Raw genomic sequence first — 18419 nt, 5'->3', positions numbered from 1 at the left:
GTTGTATGCACTGGTTTGTTTCACGTACAAATTTTCAAGCCAGAGTTGAATGTGTTTTTTCTCATGTTCTGTGTCCTAACATCCCTCAGCATTCTGTTACTGGTAATGTACAGTCCTCTTCCTGTCTGGTTGGGTGGTTCTGCAAATGGTGACGTGCAAGGCATTCTGGGATATCCTGAAGGGGGCGATGGCACGCAAAATGAAAACAGTACAGCTCACATGACGGCAGATACATACAGCAAAGCAAAAGTACTTTGGGGAGTACTTGTTCAGAATCGCTGTAGGCTGAGATTTGCCCATATGAATGGAAAACCGTGAACTGAACACACTTGCTCTGGAGAGACATGCCGTCTGACTCGGAGAGCAACTCATACTTACCTGGCAGGGGAGATACCATGATCAAGAAGGTGGTTCACCCAGGGCGAGGCTCAGCCATTGCACTCCGGTTGTGCTGACCCCTGCGAATTCCCCAAATGTGGGAATCTCGACTGCATAATTTCTGGTAGTGGGGGACTGCGTTCGCGCTCTCCCCTGATCACTGGTAGAAAGATAGATAAGAGGGTATTACAACATGGGGGTGCTGTTTTACCCAGTTCTCTCTTCAATGTGGATCCTTTTGTACTTTTATGGGTTCTTGGTACATATATGGCACCCTCATAAAGGTTCTTTGATTGGGGAAAAAGGAAGGCCAAATTAAATTTTCATTTAATTTGGCATGTCAATTGCCTAATTTTCATGGCTCAGATATGCTGTTCATTTATTACTTTTTTTTCCTTCAATTGATATCACACTGGGTTTATAAGTAGTAACAAGCTAACATTTTATTAGCACCTCAAAAGCACAATAAAAACACTGTTTTTGAGCCTCGTTAAAGGCATATACTCACTTCATTGGAAAGAAAGTACTCTTTCCCATACCATAAAAGTACTCTTTGAGTTCTTGTTGCAGGAAAAAGTTACAGCTCAGAAGCTATTGAAAAGATCCTCTCAAAGGGGTTAAAATGGCATGTCTAAGCTCTGGAAGGAATGTGTAATTCACTAAATTTCCTCACAGCAACTTTAGAATTAGAATTTACACAAGCCTCCAACTGCTCATCAAAAGTTCTTCAATTTGCATAAATGGCGACACGATTCCAAACTCCCAATTTTGTGACTAATACGAAAAAAGAGAGATGAACCTCTGCAAGCTAAGGGGAGAAAATGCATGCACGCACACACGAGCCTGTGCACACGTGCGCACACACACACCACTGTAGTGCCCCGCCCCATCTTTTAACATCGTTTAATACTGTTGATGTTTTAATTGTTTATTGTGAATTTATACATTTATATTTTATTTTAACTTGGCTAGGAGTTTTCATTGAGTTGCGTATCTATTGTTAGTGATTTATATGATGTTTTAAGAGGTATAACCTTTTAGATCTTTATTTGTAGGCATCTTGTTGAATTTGTGTGAAACTTTCTTTAAAACTGTTGCTTAGCTTTATAAGGCATGTAATATATACGTTTGTAAAGTGCTGATCCTTTTCTGATGTCTGTCTAATGTAATTATTTAAAGATGCAAACTTGTGAGTCCTATAAGGGTTAGTTTTCTGGTCAGACTTGTAGAGGTGGACATTCTGTCATGCTCCCACACACGCATCACCTCAGGGACACTTCAGGGAGCATCTCCACACTCCAATGGGACGCCACACAAAGACACGGCCGCATAAAAAGAGGTCCGGGTTTGGCAGAGAACCCCTGACGTAGCCAGGACACTGATGGGTAAAATCACATGCGGTCTGATCAGTGTGGTCTCTCTAGATTTGAACGGGTGTGAACATCCCTCTTTCTGTGTCCTCTTTGAGGCAGGAAATGTCGGCTCATGGGATGCTGTTGGGGTTTTCCCACAGACGCACCCAACCCCCCAGCTCAACCTGGGACATAGCAACAGAATATTACTTAAATACACATTTATGCAAAGAGTTGTACTTGTATAGTTATACATGCCCACACAGCATATCACTGCAGAGTGATGCACATTCTCTTTACCATCTGTTTGCATGTATATGAATATCGCTTACAGGGGATTCGCTTTGAATTGGCTCCACAGAAGAGGTGCTGGGCAGAGGCTCCTTGATGGGTGAAGATCTGTAGGTGGGTGCCCGAGAGACGCAAGACTGCTGGGTAGAGGAAGAGGACTTGGCGGAGGACAATGTCTGGCTGGAGCAGGTTGCCTTGGACGCTTTGGTGGAAGAGCGTGAGGTGGATGAAGACTGGACACTGAAAGAGGCCTGGATGGAGGAGGGCATCTTGGCAGGGGAGGATGCCTGTGGCGTGGAGAGCGCCTGGACAGTGGAAGACGCCTGGCAGGAGGATGCCTTGGTGGTCGAGGATGCCTCGGGCTTCGGCGTCTTGGACCTGCCCAGTTCTTAAAATCACAAGGAAAGATTTTCAGTGTACCTAGCTGAATAATTTCACATTTTGAAAGATGTCTGAGGTAGACATTAACCATGTCCGCCAACAATTACCTCCTTCCAAATTCCTCATTGTCAAAGTCATCCAGCCATGTGGAGTCTTGACTAGTGGAGCTCAGTTTCTGGCAAGAAAAAAAAAAATGATTTTTTTCCCCAAGTAATCAACAATGCAAAAGAGCAGTAATTGCAACAATTTACATTTACTGGGCATGTGCTGCAACTTACTTGGTTCTTCCTGTCGTTTATGTATTTCCTAAATCTCTTTATTGTCACACTTGTTGTGTGACAGGTGTATGTAGCCATCTGCTCACTGAACTGTTGGCCTTCCGGATAAGCTCCCCCTTGTCACCGCTGAAAAACTCTGGCCTGTCCTGCTGCCTTGAGTGCTGTCGGTCCAGTGGTTCTGGATTGTGGCTGTCCTACGAGGGTTTGCCGCCGCCTCTCTCTGCTTGTCATTGACACTGCAATTACAAGCAACATGTTATAATTATTGGCAAAAATCCTCAGCAAAAAAGCAGCATGAAATACAAGTATAGATCCTTAACCTTAGTATAAATATTTTTAGAGGAAAACTGCTTTCAGCAGCTAAATAAAATGACACTTAAGCGTAAATGAAATTAAAGATGAATGCAGTTTCATAAAATATACTTACTACTTCATGTAGCCCGCATCATTTGCCACAAGCAAGCAGAACGGTGCATGTTCATGCTGGTCAAATGGTATGACCAACTTCCCCAGGCACTGCTGGCCGGATGGTGCTGAAATCCCTTCAGCACAGAGGAGTTTTTCGGAATAGGCGAGAGCAGTGGACTGGTGCAGCAGCTCACTTTGGGGTTTGGGGATGGTCATCTTTTCTTCGTACATGCGTGCTGCTTTAGTCGCTACAAGCACTGCCTGTTGGCGACTTGCTACAGCACTGGGGTTCACAACCTGGATTGCTGGTGCTGCCATTTTTAGTTTACCTGGAATGTAGTGGAAATGTAGTTTGTAACGTCATTCCTACATTTCAATCTCCCTGAGCGTGCACGTTCAACCAGAAACCCAAATCCCACCACACACATCAGACACTTACTTCTATAAAATATAAACTATTTTCAGACAATCACCAATTTCGAAACGGTACTGTGCTCTGCATTTTGCATATATAACATGGAAATAACATTTGTGGTGTTCAGATCCGCCAGATCCGGGAACAGTGCAGCGAGTATTCCAATCATAGCGATCATTTACATCACGATCAACCATGAATACCCTCATCAACCGCAAAAATGATAAATTAACGGCCGTTTAAAAGTGTGAAATTCCATCAGAAACGAATATGTGACTGAAGCCTTTAATATCTGCTTACATTAGCTCCAGAAATATTCCCACTTAATACTTTGCCATCATCTAGCAAATAACCAAGGAGTTACTGTATATTACAAGCGCTTCTCCTACAAATGTATTGTCGAAGCCGTTCTGATTTTTTTTCGGCATGGAAAGGGCATTTACATGACATTTAATAATCGGCTTATTGCGTTTAATAAGATAATCAAACGTAAAACCGACGCTGCTCTGATGCTTATTCAGTCATATGCAGTGCTGTGTATACAGTTTATTCTGTGCATCCCGTTTATGCTATTCAATCCAGCGCTAAACGGGTAGTGGTGTTATAACAACTATTATTCTCTGCCTTACTGGTATTTTAAATGTAATCCAGATATTACTGTATGACCTAGATCGGTTTATTCATACGCCAATCTGTCGGATTCTTGCATTTACATGGCATTTGAGTTACTGACCATACACTATCATAATTATTAACAGGAAACTAATCAATTTACACTTACCGTAGGTAAATCTCGAAATCCACAGGAAGAACATTGCTGTGCTGAAACTCTTTGCTTTCTTCAGTCAGCTGAAAACGCCACCACTCATGCAGAAAAGTTGCTCAGTAAATGAAATTATTCTATGATATCTCAGTGATTTATTTGCGGCAGTCAAATTCCGAGGGGAATGTCACGTCCAATCGGATTAGTGGGCGGGAGTTGGAGAATGCCGCATGCTTAGTCTACGGGCAAATTTTGCCGGACTATTGACTTAGCCGACTGTAGACGGCCTATCAGATGGCCGAACTGTCTATAGTCCATCTACAGTGACTTTAGATCTTGCGCTACCGTAGAATCGAGTCCTACAAATGGGTAGTGCAATTCATAAGCGATATGATTGGTAGGGAGTAATAAAGTTCAGCACTGAAGCAAAAAAAAATTGCCCTTTATTGACCAACACATTGATGATAGAGCATTGTACCATGGATGAGAATTCACAAAGTGCAGAGATTAATAATTGGAGCAATGCTCTTACATGTTACACTGATGATTTATAGCAGCATTGTACCAAGTAATAACACCACAACACTACAGTTAAGGGAATTAATAAAAAACACGGAGCATGGATTTAAACAACTATTTTACATTCAACTATTTACATTTGCCGATCCCCAAGGGGAGAAGAGGAGCTACACCTCATTCCTGCAAGTCATCTACAACAGAGGTAAAGTGTTCGTAGCTATCATACACTCTATTGCTCAGACCTTTAGACGGGGACGACATTTTTACTGGGCAGAAACTTTTTTTTTTTTTTTTTTTTTTTTCTTGTGTCCCTGGGTCGGTTGGCCACAGAGTGTACAAACAGGGAGATTTTGTATCCGTGATAGTTTCTCTCCAACACCTGAGAGGGCTTCCTTCAGTTTACGCTTATACTGCGTAGCTCTCGCCCACGCTGAAGGACTGTCAGTGCTGTGGAATGTGCTTTCAGTCTTGGAAGCGGGCATCATGGGCAAAGATGCACAGGATGAGGTGGGCAGACCAACAATCGCAGGAGCTGACTGACTGGCAAGCATTGTGGGCTGTGTGGAGGGGCCAGCAATCAGAGGAGCTGACGCACTGGCGAGCATCATGGGCTGTATGAAGGGACCAGCAATCACAGGGGCTGCTGCAGATGCAGAGAGGGAGGTCACAGGTCTGGTGATGGTAGAAGTCGGGGGGGGTTTTCCTCAGTGGTGCCGACAGTAGTGGTTGAGGCCGGGAGAGTGGAATCACCACATCTGTCCTTTCCTTTAACACCTTTGTGCCTGCTGTGCTGGGTGTGGGCACATATTCCATCAGGGGGTAGTCTGGTGCAGGGAGGACCGCTGGCTGGTGTGGTGCCGGAGGTAGGTCAGCGGATGAGATGGAGGTGGTCTTTGTGATGGTTAAAGGCTGTTTTGTTGCGCGCATGTTGAGAAGCCTCTCTTGGCGACGAATGAAGTCCCGCACGGTCTTTGTGTTGATCTTTGGCAGAGGAATGCCAGCTTTGCACAGAACTGGATCCTCCACCAAAATCCGGTGCTGGATTCGCTGGTACACCTTTAAGATAAAGGTCTTCTCAGGGCTGGTGCGAGACCCTTGAGGTGAGTGCAGCCACAACAGTTTCACCAGTGTGTACATCATTCTGTTGTGCTGCGCGCTGATGTCATGTTGGGCTGGAGCGTACCGCTTGGCCATCTTCACCCGCTGTACTACAGTAGCCTCGAAGGGGTCATCTCTTTTAGTGCGGCAGTAAAGGGTGTTGCCCCAATGTGATTTGTACAGCTGGTTGAACTGCTGTGGATGTTTGTCATGCTCTTCCATGGCATTCCAGGCTTCAAGCACCCTGTTCCGCTGCTCTGTGCTAAGTGACAGCTTGTCGTCTACCAAGCCAATCTCCACCAGCACAGAGCAGAACCTTTCCAGCTTTTGAAAGCCAGGAAGAGGATTTTGGCTGCAGGCGTCCTCCTTTAAAAAAACAAAAGACATACGAATGTGGTAAATACATGTGGTACCGTCAACCCCAAAATTTCTCATACCCATACCGGATTTCTATTTATACTGACTTTTTAGATTTCCTCTGGCTGGAAATTGCATAAATATGTCACCACAAAGTAAGTAAGACATTATTCTTGAGACATAAATGAAACAAAATATATATATATATATATAGAGATATAGAGATATAGAGATATTGATATATTGTCAGGATAACCAGAACAGAGAAAGCCGGATCCAGGGATGCAAGCCGAGAGGCGCTCTATCAATGAAAACCGAGCTGAGGCACCAGAAGGAATAGGCGAGAGACAAGGTTGAAAAACAGGCAGGGAAGTCGTAAGCCGGGGGGTCAGTCCTACAAGGAGGCGCGGGACAGGAATACACAAGGGCACGGGAACGAGACGAGCCGGAGCAGGCAGGGTAGAGGGGTCAGGTGCGGGAACGGGTCTGGAACGGGATAGAGAGAGGGGTAAGGAGAGGACACGAGGCAAACAGGCAGGGTCTGGTAGCAGGGAGAGACAATCGACAAGAAAGTGCTTAGCAAGGCTTCTAATCATCAGCGCAATACTTCGCACTGGGCTGGTGACTTCTGGCTGGCTTTATACCTAGGCTCAGTACACTGAATGAGCCTCTGCTGGTGGTGTCCGCCTGTGGGGGCATAACAGTACCCCCCCCCTGACGGCTGCCTCCCGGAGGCCGAAGACGCTTGCGGGGCCGACCCCGAGGGCGCGGAGCAGGGCGGGAGGGGTGAGACTGGTGAAAGGCGGTCTTGAGGTCTGGGTCGTCAATCGCGCTGGCCGGCAACCAGCTACTGTCCTCCCGGGATTCCCCCTCCCAGTGGACCAGATACTGGAGTTGACCCTTCTGGCGGCAAGAATCCAGGATGGAGCGGACTCGTGGGGCCGGGTCCACCTCAGGCACGTCCTCTGGGGAGTCGTCCAGCGGAGGGACATCGGGCCGTAGGGAACTGAACTTCACCGCTTTCAGCAGTGAGGCATGAAAGGTAGGGCAGATGCGATAGACTTTAGGGAGTTGTAAACGATAAGCCACGGGTCCCACTCGCCTCAGGATACGGAAGGGTCCGAGGAACCGCGCGGTCAACTTCTTACACCCTGGGAGACGTAGATTCCGTGTCGACAGCCACACCAACTGACCTACCCGATAAGTGGGTCCCGCCGGATGGATAGACAGTGGAAGTTTCATCGCTGGTGAGTGTGATGTGGGAGAGGACAGCATCCGGAACATCGTCCTGTAGCTCCACATTGCTCTCGTACGCCTCGTCTGGATCGGGCTGCCCGGGCTGAACCACCTCCTCCTCCGGACCAGGTCCATCGTCGACAATGCCGCTAAGGGAAAATGTCCCAGATTCACCTGTGCTCTGGCTGAACAGGTACTCTAACCCAAGCAGCTCGTCGGAAGGGACATCAGCAGGGGTCCGGAAATTCTCTTCCACAGTCTCACCAAACAGCTGCTGACAGCGGGTGTTGAGGCGGTCGATCAGCGGTGCAGAGTAGGTCCTGTGGTGCCGTCCTCTGCCACCAAACACGGCATCCGAGCTCCTGTCCGAGTTCCACCGCACAATGCCGCTTAGCAGGTAAACCTGATAGGGCTGCGCTGCGCAGTGAGGACCTGGACATGACAATAAAATGTATAACGGTGTTGGAATAATAACAGGCCCATGTTTCATTTGTTAGAAGTGATCAGACTACACGTTCATACTTGGAATCATGTGCGGCAGAGCTTTGTGGAATCCTTCCAGGCTGTTGCTTCCACGCAGACATTTGTAATAGGGCACATCCACATTGCTGATGGTTGTTACGTGCAACCCTATACATGCTCATGTCTGGTGGATCCTGGATGCCCTCCAGATGCCGCTGCTGCTCCGCCCAGATCTCATCAATGGCCACTGTGTATGCATTTAATGTAAATGTGTAAAATAGATACATCCCGTGTTTTATGCTTCACTTCTCACACTACTGGCATTTGTGTTGTAATAGCTTTTTTTTCCATACCTGGTGTTTTGAAGAGGCTCACTCCATTCTCATCCAGACCGGCGGGACCTTTAAGCTCCTCGATGGCCAGGTGGATGAGCTGGAATGTTTCCTGAGCGCCGAGTGTGACCCTCCGTACATGATGTTTCAGCTGCTCCCTGGATATGTAGAGCCGCACTACATCCTCGTCTGACACGGACTTCAGCGCTGCCGGGTCCTTGGCTCTGACCGCCTTGATGAGCAGCTCCAAGTCCGTGCGGTTGTACGCCAGCACTGCCCCAGCTACAGCAGACTTGAAAATGGCGTACTTGCAGTGAGACTCTGTTCGGATGGCTGCGTCAAACCGGTGGATCCAATGGAAAATGTCCAGACGCACAACCATCCCACTGTCCACCCAAGGCTGGAACATGACAGATTTCATACTGTAATATGCCTCTCATTTGTTTATTTTTTGGCTTTGTTCTTTACAGTAACTTTTCTGGAGTACTGAATATGGCAAACATGACTGATAACTAATATGTAACAACTGCACAGTATACAAATATTTTTGGTAGACGACCATACTTTTTTTTTATTATAGTCTTACAGTTTCTACTTTGCATGCCAACAACTATTTTGAGTGTGTTGGAGAAAGCGGCAAAGCTTTACACTCCAAATCATATATGTTGGAGAAAGCGCTAGGCTTTGCACCCCAACTCTGCATACACTATGAATTACGAGACAACACGCTTTAAAGTTTTACTTGCGCAAGGGTACCCACACTTTCAGCAGAATGTGCTACAAAGGGTGGTTCCCCTTAGCTCCTTTATTTATAGTCAGTGGGAGGCGCAGGGGTCTCGCAAAATAGGGAGGTGAGAGCAAGAAGAGAAAGTTCTGGTTTTGCTTAGGTGGGCAGCTGTTGAGCACATACTCAGGGTACGTGCAAGCTGAATGCTATTATTAATATAATCTAAAGTATGAGGCTAGAGGAAAACAATAATGTATATACATTTACACTCATTGCTGATTATACAGAAATGATAACAAATGATTAATAAGTTTCTTCAACCTAACAGAGTGGTAGTGTTTTCATTTCTTTGAGTTTAGATAGAATTGTAGGGTTTGTGCTTAGTGGATTGATCAAAGGAGAGGAGATTTTAGGAAATGTTTTAGCAATGCAGAAAAACTAAAATGTTAAGGCATGTCAGACTACTTTGAAAGTGGGTGAGAGGCCTCAGACTCCAAAGGGTTACAGTAAATACTTATTATGCTATGTTTCTTTTATGTTCCTCTTTTTGAGTCTGGGAATTTTTTGTCATAGTACCAATCTATCTATCCAGTGCTACTTTATCATTCCATCCTCTTTGCGCAATGTAGTGATGTAAAGTGCTGTCAGCAAAACAGCATGATACTACCACCACCCTGCTTGACCATTGGTTCAGTGTTCTTAGGTTAAGAAAGCAACCTCACCTTGATCCCCTGCAAACATATCTCTTTTCATTGTGGCCAAGCAGAGAAGTTAATGACACATTCACACGTCATTGTGACTGCCCCCCATCCCCACCCCGTGAATATGCAGCCATCAGCAGCCTTTCAGACTTAGCCAGACAGAACACACTAAGGAATGTGTCTGTTTTATTCAAGCACAGTACAGAACCATACGTTTTTTTATTTTTCATTTTCCACTCTGTCCACCTTTATTCTCCACAATCAACCGTATTACTTTGTTTAGGCCTGTAATTAGTCTGTTACACACATCTTGGGTCACTCTCCTCTCCCAACATAACTCTTGCTTGGACACGCTGCTGCTTTGTATCTGGCTTGGCCTCCTTGCAGATGAAGTATTTCATCATGTGCCAAACGAGCTTAAAATCTGTTTAATTTTCATATACCACACTGTCCCTCATTGCATGACAATATCAATCTTATTACTTTGTTTCAGTCTGTAATTATTATACTGCATACATCATGGGTCCGCCTCATCTCCAAAAGGTGAAGTAAAATACAAAATTCTAATTTCATCAATAAACTGACTAAAAACACATTTTGCTAGTTTTAGGCCATCTTTGCCTCACAACAGAAATAATTTCCTAAATTTGACAGGTCATTTATTACAGTGTAGTCAGTTTATTAATGAAATTGGAATTTTATCTAAATACAAGAAAATTATACTTGCTTAGATTTTCATTTTTTTGTAGTGAAGTTAAGATACCTGAAATCAGGTGTTCTACCTGATTTCAGGTAAGTCACTTCAGCTTTCATAATCACTGCTCCCCCTGGTGGATGGATAAATCATTGCAAGTACTTTACACACAGCGAGGTAAGGGGCGGATCATGCCGGCCCACTTGTTCATTACATCATATTGGGGGATCTCATTACAGTCAAGGTCCCACCCAGAACCCAGCAGGGGCCAGCCAAGGACCAGCCAAGGTCCCATCATGGAAAGTGGGGGAAAATTCAAGCGGCTACATCTGTATGTGCAGGAATCCCTGAAACAAGGGATCATTTGTCCCTCCACATCAAATTTTGCGCCTGGGTTCTTTTTTGTAGCTAAGACAGACGGAAATCTAAGACCTTGAATAGATTATTGAGCCCTCAATAAGATTATGCAAAAAAGAAGAGAGCCTCTCCCCCTGATCTCTTCAGCCTTGGAGCAATTTCGTTCTGCTCGTCAAAGTTGGACCTAAGGAGTGCCTATAATCTGACCAGTATAAAGGAGGGTGTCAAGTGGAAGACCTCATTCATTACTACTACTGGGCAATATGAATATCTCTTGATGCCTTATGGGCTTTCTAATAGCCCTTCGGTCTTCCAGTCCTTCATCAATGACATATTGGGTGATATGTTGAACATCTTTGTGACTGCATATATTGATGATATTCTGATTTATTCTGAAACAGAAGAATGGCATATCGAGCATGTGCGAAAGGTACTCCAGTGCCTGAGACAGAATCAACTCTATGTGAAAGGTGAGAAGTGTGAGTTCCATCGTGACACAGTGAAATTCTTGGGGTATGTCATCTCTCCTGGGAGTGTAGGTAAGTGACCGAGACAAGGTCACTGCCATGTGAGACTGGCCCCAACCCAAGACTATCAAGGGACTTGGGTGATTCTTAAGTTCTGCAAATTTTTATAGACCGTTTATTCAGAATTTTAGTGTTGTGGCAGCTCCCCTAACAGACTTGATCAGACAAGGAGAGAAGAAACTGAGGTGGACCCCAGGAGCACATCTCATCTTCAAGAACCTCAAACAGCGGTTCTGCTCAGCCCCCATCCTGTGACAACCCGACTCCCAACTCCCGTTCCTGGTAGAAGTGAATGCCTTGGAAGCAGGCATGGGGGCAGTCCTGGCCCAAACGGACCCTCTCACTGGTAAGACCCATCCATGTGCATTCTTGTCACGTAAACTCACTGCAGCCGAACAAAATTACGACATCGGGAATCGAGAATTTTTATCCATAAAAAAATTCTTTGGAAGAATGGAGACACTGGTTAGAAGGGGCATTACATCCCTTCCAGGTACTTACGGATCATCACAATTTGCAATATCTTCGGGAAGCCAAACATCTTGACGCTCGGCAGGCTCGCTGGGTGCTGTTTTTTTTTTTTTTTACCCATTTTGACTTCAAGGTCACCTACCTCCCAGGGTCCAAGAACATCAAGGTGGATTCCCTCTCCCGCAAATTTCCCTCAGTCAAGAACCTTGAATCCGCCTCGCCTATCTTACCTCCATCTTGCTTTCTGAGCCCCGTGACCTGGGATTTAGAGCAACGTCTACTGGATTGGAACCAGAAAACACTGCCGCCTCCTGAATGTCCACCACAGAAGACCTTCGTTCCCTCTCAACTGCGTAACAAGGTACTGCAATGGGTGCACACTTCCATATAGCCTGGACATCCTGGAATAAAAGCTACTTCACGCATCTTGGAGAAGCACTACTGGTGACTGGGGTGGGGAAAGGCGATGGAAAGGTATGTCCTGTCTTGTCCTCTATGTGCTCAGCTTAAAATCCTCACTGGTCCACCTGGGAATACCACTATTTTGACCTTAGTCGATCGCTTTTCAAAGATGTGCTGGCTGATTCCCCTCCCGAAGTTACCGACATCCTTGCAATTGACAGACCTGTTATTACACAGGGTTTTCGGCACTATGGACTCCCTGAAGACATAGTCTTGGACAGAGGATCTCAGTTTACCTCCCAAGTTTCCAGGGCTATGTTTTCACTGTTGAATATCTCACGCAGTCTTTATTCAGCCTATCTCCCCCAATTCAATGGCCAACCCGAGAAGACCAACCGAATGGTCGTGCTTCCCCCATGTTTTTTTTACTCGGTTTCTTAACACCCCTACCAGGGGAGATGCCATTCTTGATCTTGTTCTCTCTAATAACCAGGACAGGATTGGTAAATTAGACGTTTTAGAACCACTTGACAGTAGCGATCATTACATGGTCAAATTTGAGGTTAAGTTTAGTGTTCGAAGAGCTAAGTCCAAATCAAAAATATACAATGTTAGGCAGGCTGACTAAGTGTATGAGACTAAAACTAGAAACTGTGAACTGGATGGAGTTAAATAACAAAACTGTTGAAGAGGCCTGGGAATTTTTTAAAAGCACATTATTGGAAGTGCAAGAGGACTTCATACCTGTCTCCAGCAAGAATAAATCTAGGAAATTGCAACCTAGGTGGTTTACTAGGGAAATAAAGTATAAAGTAAGGAGGAAAAGGGCTTTGTTCCAGCAATGGAAAATAACTGATGATGACAGAATAAAGCAGGAATATCTAAGTCTACAGGCTGAGTTAAAAAATGATATTAAACGAGCTAAAAGAAATGTTGAAAGGATGGTTGCATTGGAAGCTAAGGATGACGTTAAAAGTTTCTTCCAGTATTTTAACTCTAAAAGAGCTCTAAAAGCTGAAATTACCAATCTGCAGGATAGTAGGGGTCTTATAATAGTAAACGACATTGATATAGTAAATGAGTTCAATGATAGTTTTGCACGGGTATTCACTGTTGAGGACATTAGTAACTTACCAGTTCTTATTACTGATCCAGCATCGTCTATAGCTTATATATATATATATATATATATATATATATATATATATATATATATATATATATATATATATATATATATATATATATATATATATAACTGAAGCAGATGTTTTGCAAAGCCTAGCTAAGCTCAAAAAAAATAAATCACAGGGCCCTGATGGCATCTTACCTATAGCGTTAAAAGAGATGAGGGATATTATTTGCCGACCCTTAACTTTACTGTTTCAAAAATCCTTATCTGAAGGTGTGGTACCTTCTGATTGGAAGCATGCCAACATAACGCCCATTTTCAAAAAAGGGAGTAGAAGTAATTTGTCTAACTATAGGCCAATCAGTCTAACTTGTATAACTGGTAAAGTTATGGAGGCTATAATCAAAGAGAAAATGGTAGATTACCTGGACTCCAATAACATTTTGCGGGATAGCCAGCATGGATTTAGGAGAGGTAGATCCTGTTTAACGAATCTGTTGGAGTTTTTTGAGGAAGCTACTCAGGAAGTTGATGACAAGAAGGCCTATGATGTCATCTACTTAGATTTCCAAAAGGCTTTTGATGTTGTCCCCCACAAGAGGCTCCTACTTAAACTCAAAGAGGCAGGTATTTTAGGTACCGTAGCGACCTGGATTGATAACTGGTTAACAGATAGGAAACAGCGAGTAGTTATGAGGCACAATGTCACAGTGGGCCTGCGTCCATAGTGGGGTACCGCAGGCTTCGATTTTAGGACCACTATTGTTTCTAATTTATATACCAAGTGTACCAAGAGGACAACAGGGCTAATGTCTTAGGAGCCAGGGAGCCTCACAGCAGAATCTCAATGGCGGAAAAGCCCAACCTTGAAACATATTGAAGACGCAAGACGCTGGGGAGGACGCTGGCGTTGTCTGTTCGCCGCTTCTCCAGTCAAATCAAGCCGAATAACAAGAGTTGAGGATACAATTACGGCAAGTTTTAAAATAATATTTTGCCTCTTTTTATTATCTGCGTGACAGATCAGTTTCATTGCCACTGCCACCGTGGCGCGATTCTGCTTGTCCAGCCATTAAGAAGCGCATCTGGGAAAAGCCTGCTGCTATTCATTGCTATCGCCATCGCCGCTGCATAGCCGAAAATCCATATTATACCTTCGGCAAAACAGCCAAGCGGCGAAATAACATTCTGCCTGCATTCTACATCTATGCCGCTGCCTTCATCTCTATGTTGAGTTACTCCGCCGACCAGCTGATGAATCTCAACAGTTTATGTATCCCACCGTGCGTTACAGTTATTAAACAACTCGGACTTCTTCGCCGACCGCGTTATGTCCACAGAAGTTCCCGAAGGAAGTTCCTTTACTCACAGACTAATTCTACCATCCCGGCTCTCTGGTCGGCCACGCGAATGTTCCTCAACATGTGCTATTTCTCAGCGCCTAAACTGCTTTTCTCTGGCTTCATCAGAAGAGGTGCAAAACATCATCAGGAAGATGAAACCCTCCACCTGTGCCTTAGACCCTTTCCCAACTTCCCTGGTGCAGACCCATATCACTATCTTAAGTCCCCTTATCACCTCTGTTATAAATAACTCTCTTCAAACTGGTCATATCCCCTCTGTCTTAAAAAAAGCCATTATAAGACCACTTCTCAAAAAACACAACCTGGACCCAGAAGTCCTTTCCAATTATAGGCCCATCTCCAATCTCCCATTTATATCCAAAGTGATTGAGAAAGTAGTTGCCATCCAGCTGCATAACCACCTGAAACTCAACAACCTCTATGAAAAATTCCAATCTGGTTTCCGGTCAAACCACAGTACAGAAACTGCACTCGTAAGAGTCACAAATGATCTCCTGATGTCATCCGATGCTGGCTCTTCCTCCTTGCTTATTCTCCTGGACATATCTGCTGCATTTGATACAGTTGACCATGACATCTTATTAAATCGACTCCATTCCACCTTTGGACTCACTGACATTGCCCTCAGCTGGATTCAATCATACCTCGCAAACCGGATAGAGTACCTTGCTATGGGTGACTCCACCTCAAAGCCACACACAGTCTCCTGTGGCGTTCCCCAGGGGTCAGTTCTTGGCCCCATGCTCTTCATTCTTTACCTTTCCCCGCTCGGTCAGGTCATCAGCCGCCATGGATTTTCCTTTCACTGTTACGCCGACGATACACAGCTTTATGTAAATGCCACAGCTGCAACGCCACTCTCATCATCCCCATCATCCCCATCTCAACTCACCGTCTGTCTGGAGGAGATAAAGGTTTGGATGGATCACAATTTCCTTCAACTCAACAGCTCCAAAACCGAGGCCATTCTGGTTGGCACCCCTCACCAGATAAAATCATCACCCATAACCAGTATCATCTTCTCTGGCTCTAATATCTCTCTCTCATCAACAGTCACAAATCTTGGCGTAAAAATGGATCCCCAACTCACCTTTGAATCCCATATCAACCATCTCTGTAAGACCTCCTTCTACCATCTCCGGAACATTTCCAAACTCCGCCCCATTCTCTCCCTATCTGATGCCGAAAAACTGGTCCATGCCTTTATCTCCTCTAGACTGGACTACTGCAATTCACTTCTCTTTGGGATACCTAGCAAGAGCCTTCAGAGGCTCCAATACATTCAAAACTCTGCAGCAAGGATCCTGATGAGAGTGCGAAAACATGAGCACATCACTCCCATTCTCCACTCACTTCATTGGCTTCCCGTCTCCGCCAGGATTGAGTATAAGGTTTTGCTTCTTACACACCAATGCGTCCATGGACATGCCTCCCCCCCCTACCTCAAAGAACTTATCAACCCACAACGCGCAACACGTTCCCTCCGTTCTACGCAGGCTAACCTCCTCCACAAACCAAGAACCAATCTGAAGACTATGGGAGATAGGGCTTTCTGTGCTGCTGCTCCAAGCCTATGGAATGCCCTCCCTGACTTCCTGAGGGCACCACAACCCACTGACTGTTTTAAAAAGCATCTAAAGACTTTTCTTTTTAACAAAACCTTTGGTTCCTCCACTTAGAAGTTTTAAATTTGTTTACTTTTAAACTATTTATTTTGTCTCTCTTTATTTTAACTTGTAGCCCTTTGAGATCCTGGGATGTAAAGGGCATTATAAATAAAATGTATTATTATTATTATTATTATTATTACCAATATATACAGTAAACTGGTGAAATTTGCAGATGACACCAAGGTGGGTGGTGTAGCAGATACTGAATTAGCGGCTCAGCAGCTACAGCGGGATCTTGATTTAATTAGTGACTGGGCCGATACCTGGCAGATGAAATTTAACGTAGACAAATGTAATGTACTCCATGTAGGGAGCAGAAATATAAAGTACAGGTATTTTATGGGTGTCACTGAAATAAAGGTAGCTGATCATGAAAAAGACCTTGGTGTGTATGTTAATGATTCCATGTCCCATTCTCGCCAGTGTGGGGAAGCAATAAAAAAGGCCAATAGGATGTTGGGGTATATCTCCAGGTGTGTGGAGTATAAGTCAAGGGAGGTAATGCTAAGATTATACAATTCCTTGGTGAGACCTCACCTAGAATATTGTGTGCAGGTTTGGTCACCATATCTTAAAAAGGACATTGTGGCCTTAGAAAAGGTGCAGCGTAGGGCCACAAAAATGATTCCTGGTCTTAGAGGAATGTCATACGAGGAAAGGTTACTTGAGCTAAATCTGTTCAGTCTCAAGCAAAGGAGACTGAGGGGGGACATAATCCAGGTATATAAGATTCTAACAGGTTTGGATGCTGTTCAACCAAATAGTTACTTCAGCATTAGTTCAAATACACGAACTCGTGGCCATAGGTGGAAATTAGCGGGAGAACATTTCAAACTGCATTTAAGGAAGCACTTCTTTACACAGCGCGTAGTCAGAGTATGGAATAGTCTTCCTGATAACGTAGTGCAAGCTGAATCCTTGGGTTCCTTTAAATCAGAGCTAGATGAGATTTTAACAACTCTGAGCTATTAGTTAAGTTCTCCCCAAGCGAGCTTGATGGGCCGAATTGCCTCCTCTCGTTTGTATAGTTCTTATGTTCTTATTTAAATGTGTTATAATAAATAAAAACTTTTATTTTATAATAAAACTTTTAACAATTTTTACAGGGTCACCGGATGCATCGACCTTTTCTAGCTAAAGAGGAAAGAGGGCCTGGCAGTTTTGAATGGTAAAAGCAGTAGCTGTGTATTGTTAACAGTGCATTTTGTTAAATAACAACCCATTTTATATCGGTAAAAACACAGCCATCCTGTGTTTAGAGGGGATTTATGTGTATTGCATGTCTAGACATGTCGGTCAGCTAATGCCCGTGGCCTCGGGGAACGCAAGAACTTTTGGAGTCGTGAGCGATAAACCCATGAGAAGGAGGCATCAATGAAACAAAGTAGCCTCCGTTTGACAAATTGTTGCAGGGGACCTACAGAGTGACTGTAACATCTCATTTAACCGCTGGACCTGGATGTGAGAAGCACACAGCCAGCATCCCCATAAAGCAATATATTTCTAATTTTAAAAAAGTCGATCTCTAACACCACAGCTCTGGCACGGGCCCGAATGTCCCGCTGCGGGCCTGGGGGTTGGATAAAGTATTTAACTACAATTGTTTAATCGGCGGGATAAAGTGCTGTAACTTAAACGGTTGTATGACAAATTAGTATAAATTTTTAAACCAATAAGATTTAAGGAATAAAACTATCTAGTTGTATTTTGTTAGTTTTATTTTTTAATGAGATGTTCCCAGTTTATTGATTTAATAGCTGTAGGAACTAGTGAGCGGTATTTAGCAACATACATCAAAAACATCTTCAAGATTCCAATATTTAAGGTAACTGGCAAAGTTTTCAAGCAGATTGCATAAATCAAGACACTGCAATGCAGTGCATTTGATTCGGAGATGGCACCGTAGCCCCGGATAGGAACTATAGTGAGCGGTAGAGTGTGGTGTTTCAGAGCGGTTTACTGCCCGCGCCTTTAACATTTTGCTGGTATGTGTAAAGTCAGTAACAACATATTGTTCATGTTGGATGTCAGTTCCGTTGTTGTGGTATCCTAATAATGCCGTGTTTGTGTTGTTAGAGTGCCATATTATTTCCAGTGTAATACC

General features: G+C 44.3%; 1 protein-coding gene and 1 non-coding gene across 3 annotated transcripts in view; one reads left to right on the top strand and one right to left on the bottom strand.

Moving 5' to 3' along the window:
• The first annotated feature begins 370 nt into the window (after window positions 1-370).
• LOC125716096 (U1 spliceosomal RNA) lies at window positions 371-534 on the top strand. The gene has a single exon (XR_007384255.1). It is a non-coding gene; the product is annotated as a U1 spliceosomal RNA (small nuclear RNA).
• Window positions 535-5078: 4544 nt separating this feature from the next.
• Window positions 5079-18419, bottom strand: part of LOC125715606 (uncharacterized) — a 150274-nt gene continuing 136933 nt past the window's right edge. The window contains exons 1-2 of one of the 2 annotated variants that reach the window (XM_048987370.1): window positions 6885-7002; window positions 5079-6249 (exon numbers count right to left, since the gene is read on the bottom strand). In XM_048987370.1, coding sequence (XP_048843327.1) covers window positions 5248-6105 — 858 coding nt within the window. In that variant the 5' untranslated portion in view covers window positions 6106-6249; window positions 6885-7002 and the 3' untranslated portion in view covers window positions 5079-5247. Of the gene's footprint in view, window positions 6250-6884; window positions 7003-18419 lie in introns of those variants that run through there. The other variant, XM_048987371.1, reaches the window with a different exon arrangement.

The sequence above is a fragment of the Brienomyrus brachyistius genome, chromosome 20, assembly GCF_023856365.1.
Source record: "Brienomyrus brachyistius isolate T26 chromosome 20, BBRACH_0.4, whole genome shotgun sequence".
Lineage (NCBI taxonomy): Eukaryota > Metazoa > Chordata > Actinopteri > Osteoglossiformes > Mormyridae > Brienomyrus > Brienomyrus brachyistius.
Note: the sequence above shows the minus strand (reverse complement) of the source record. Positions and strands in the feature narration are given on the sequence as shown.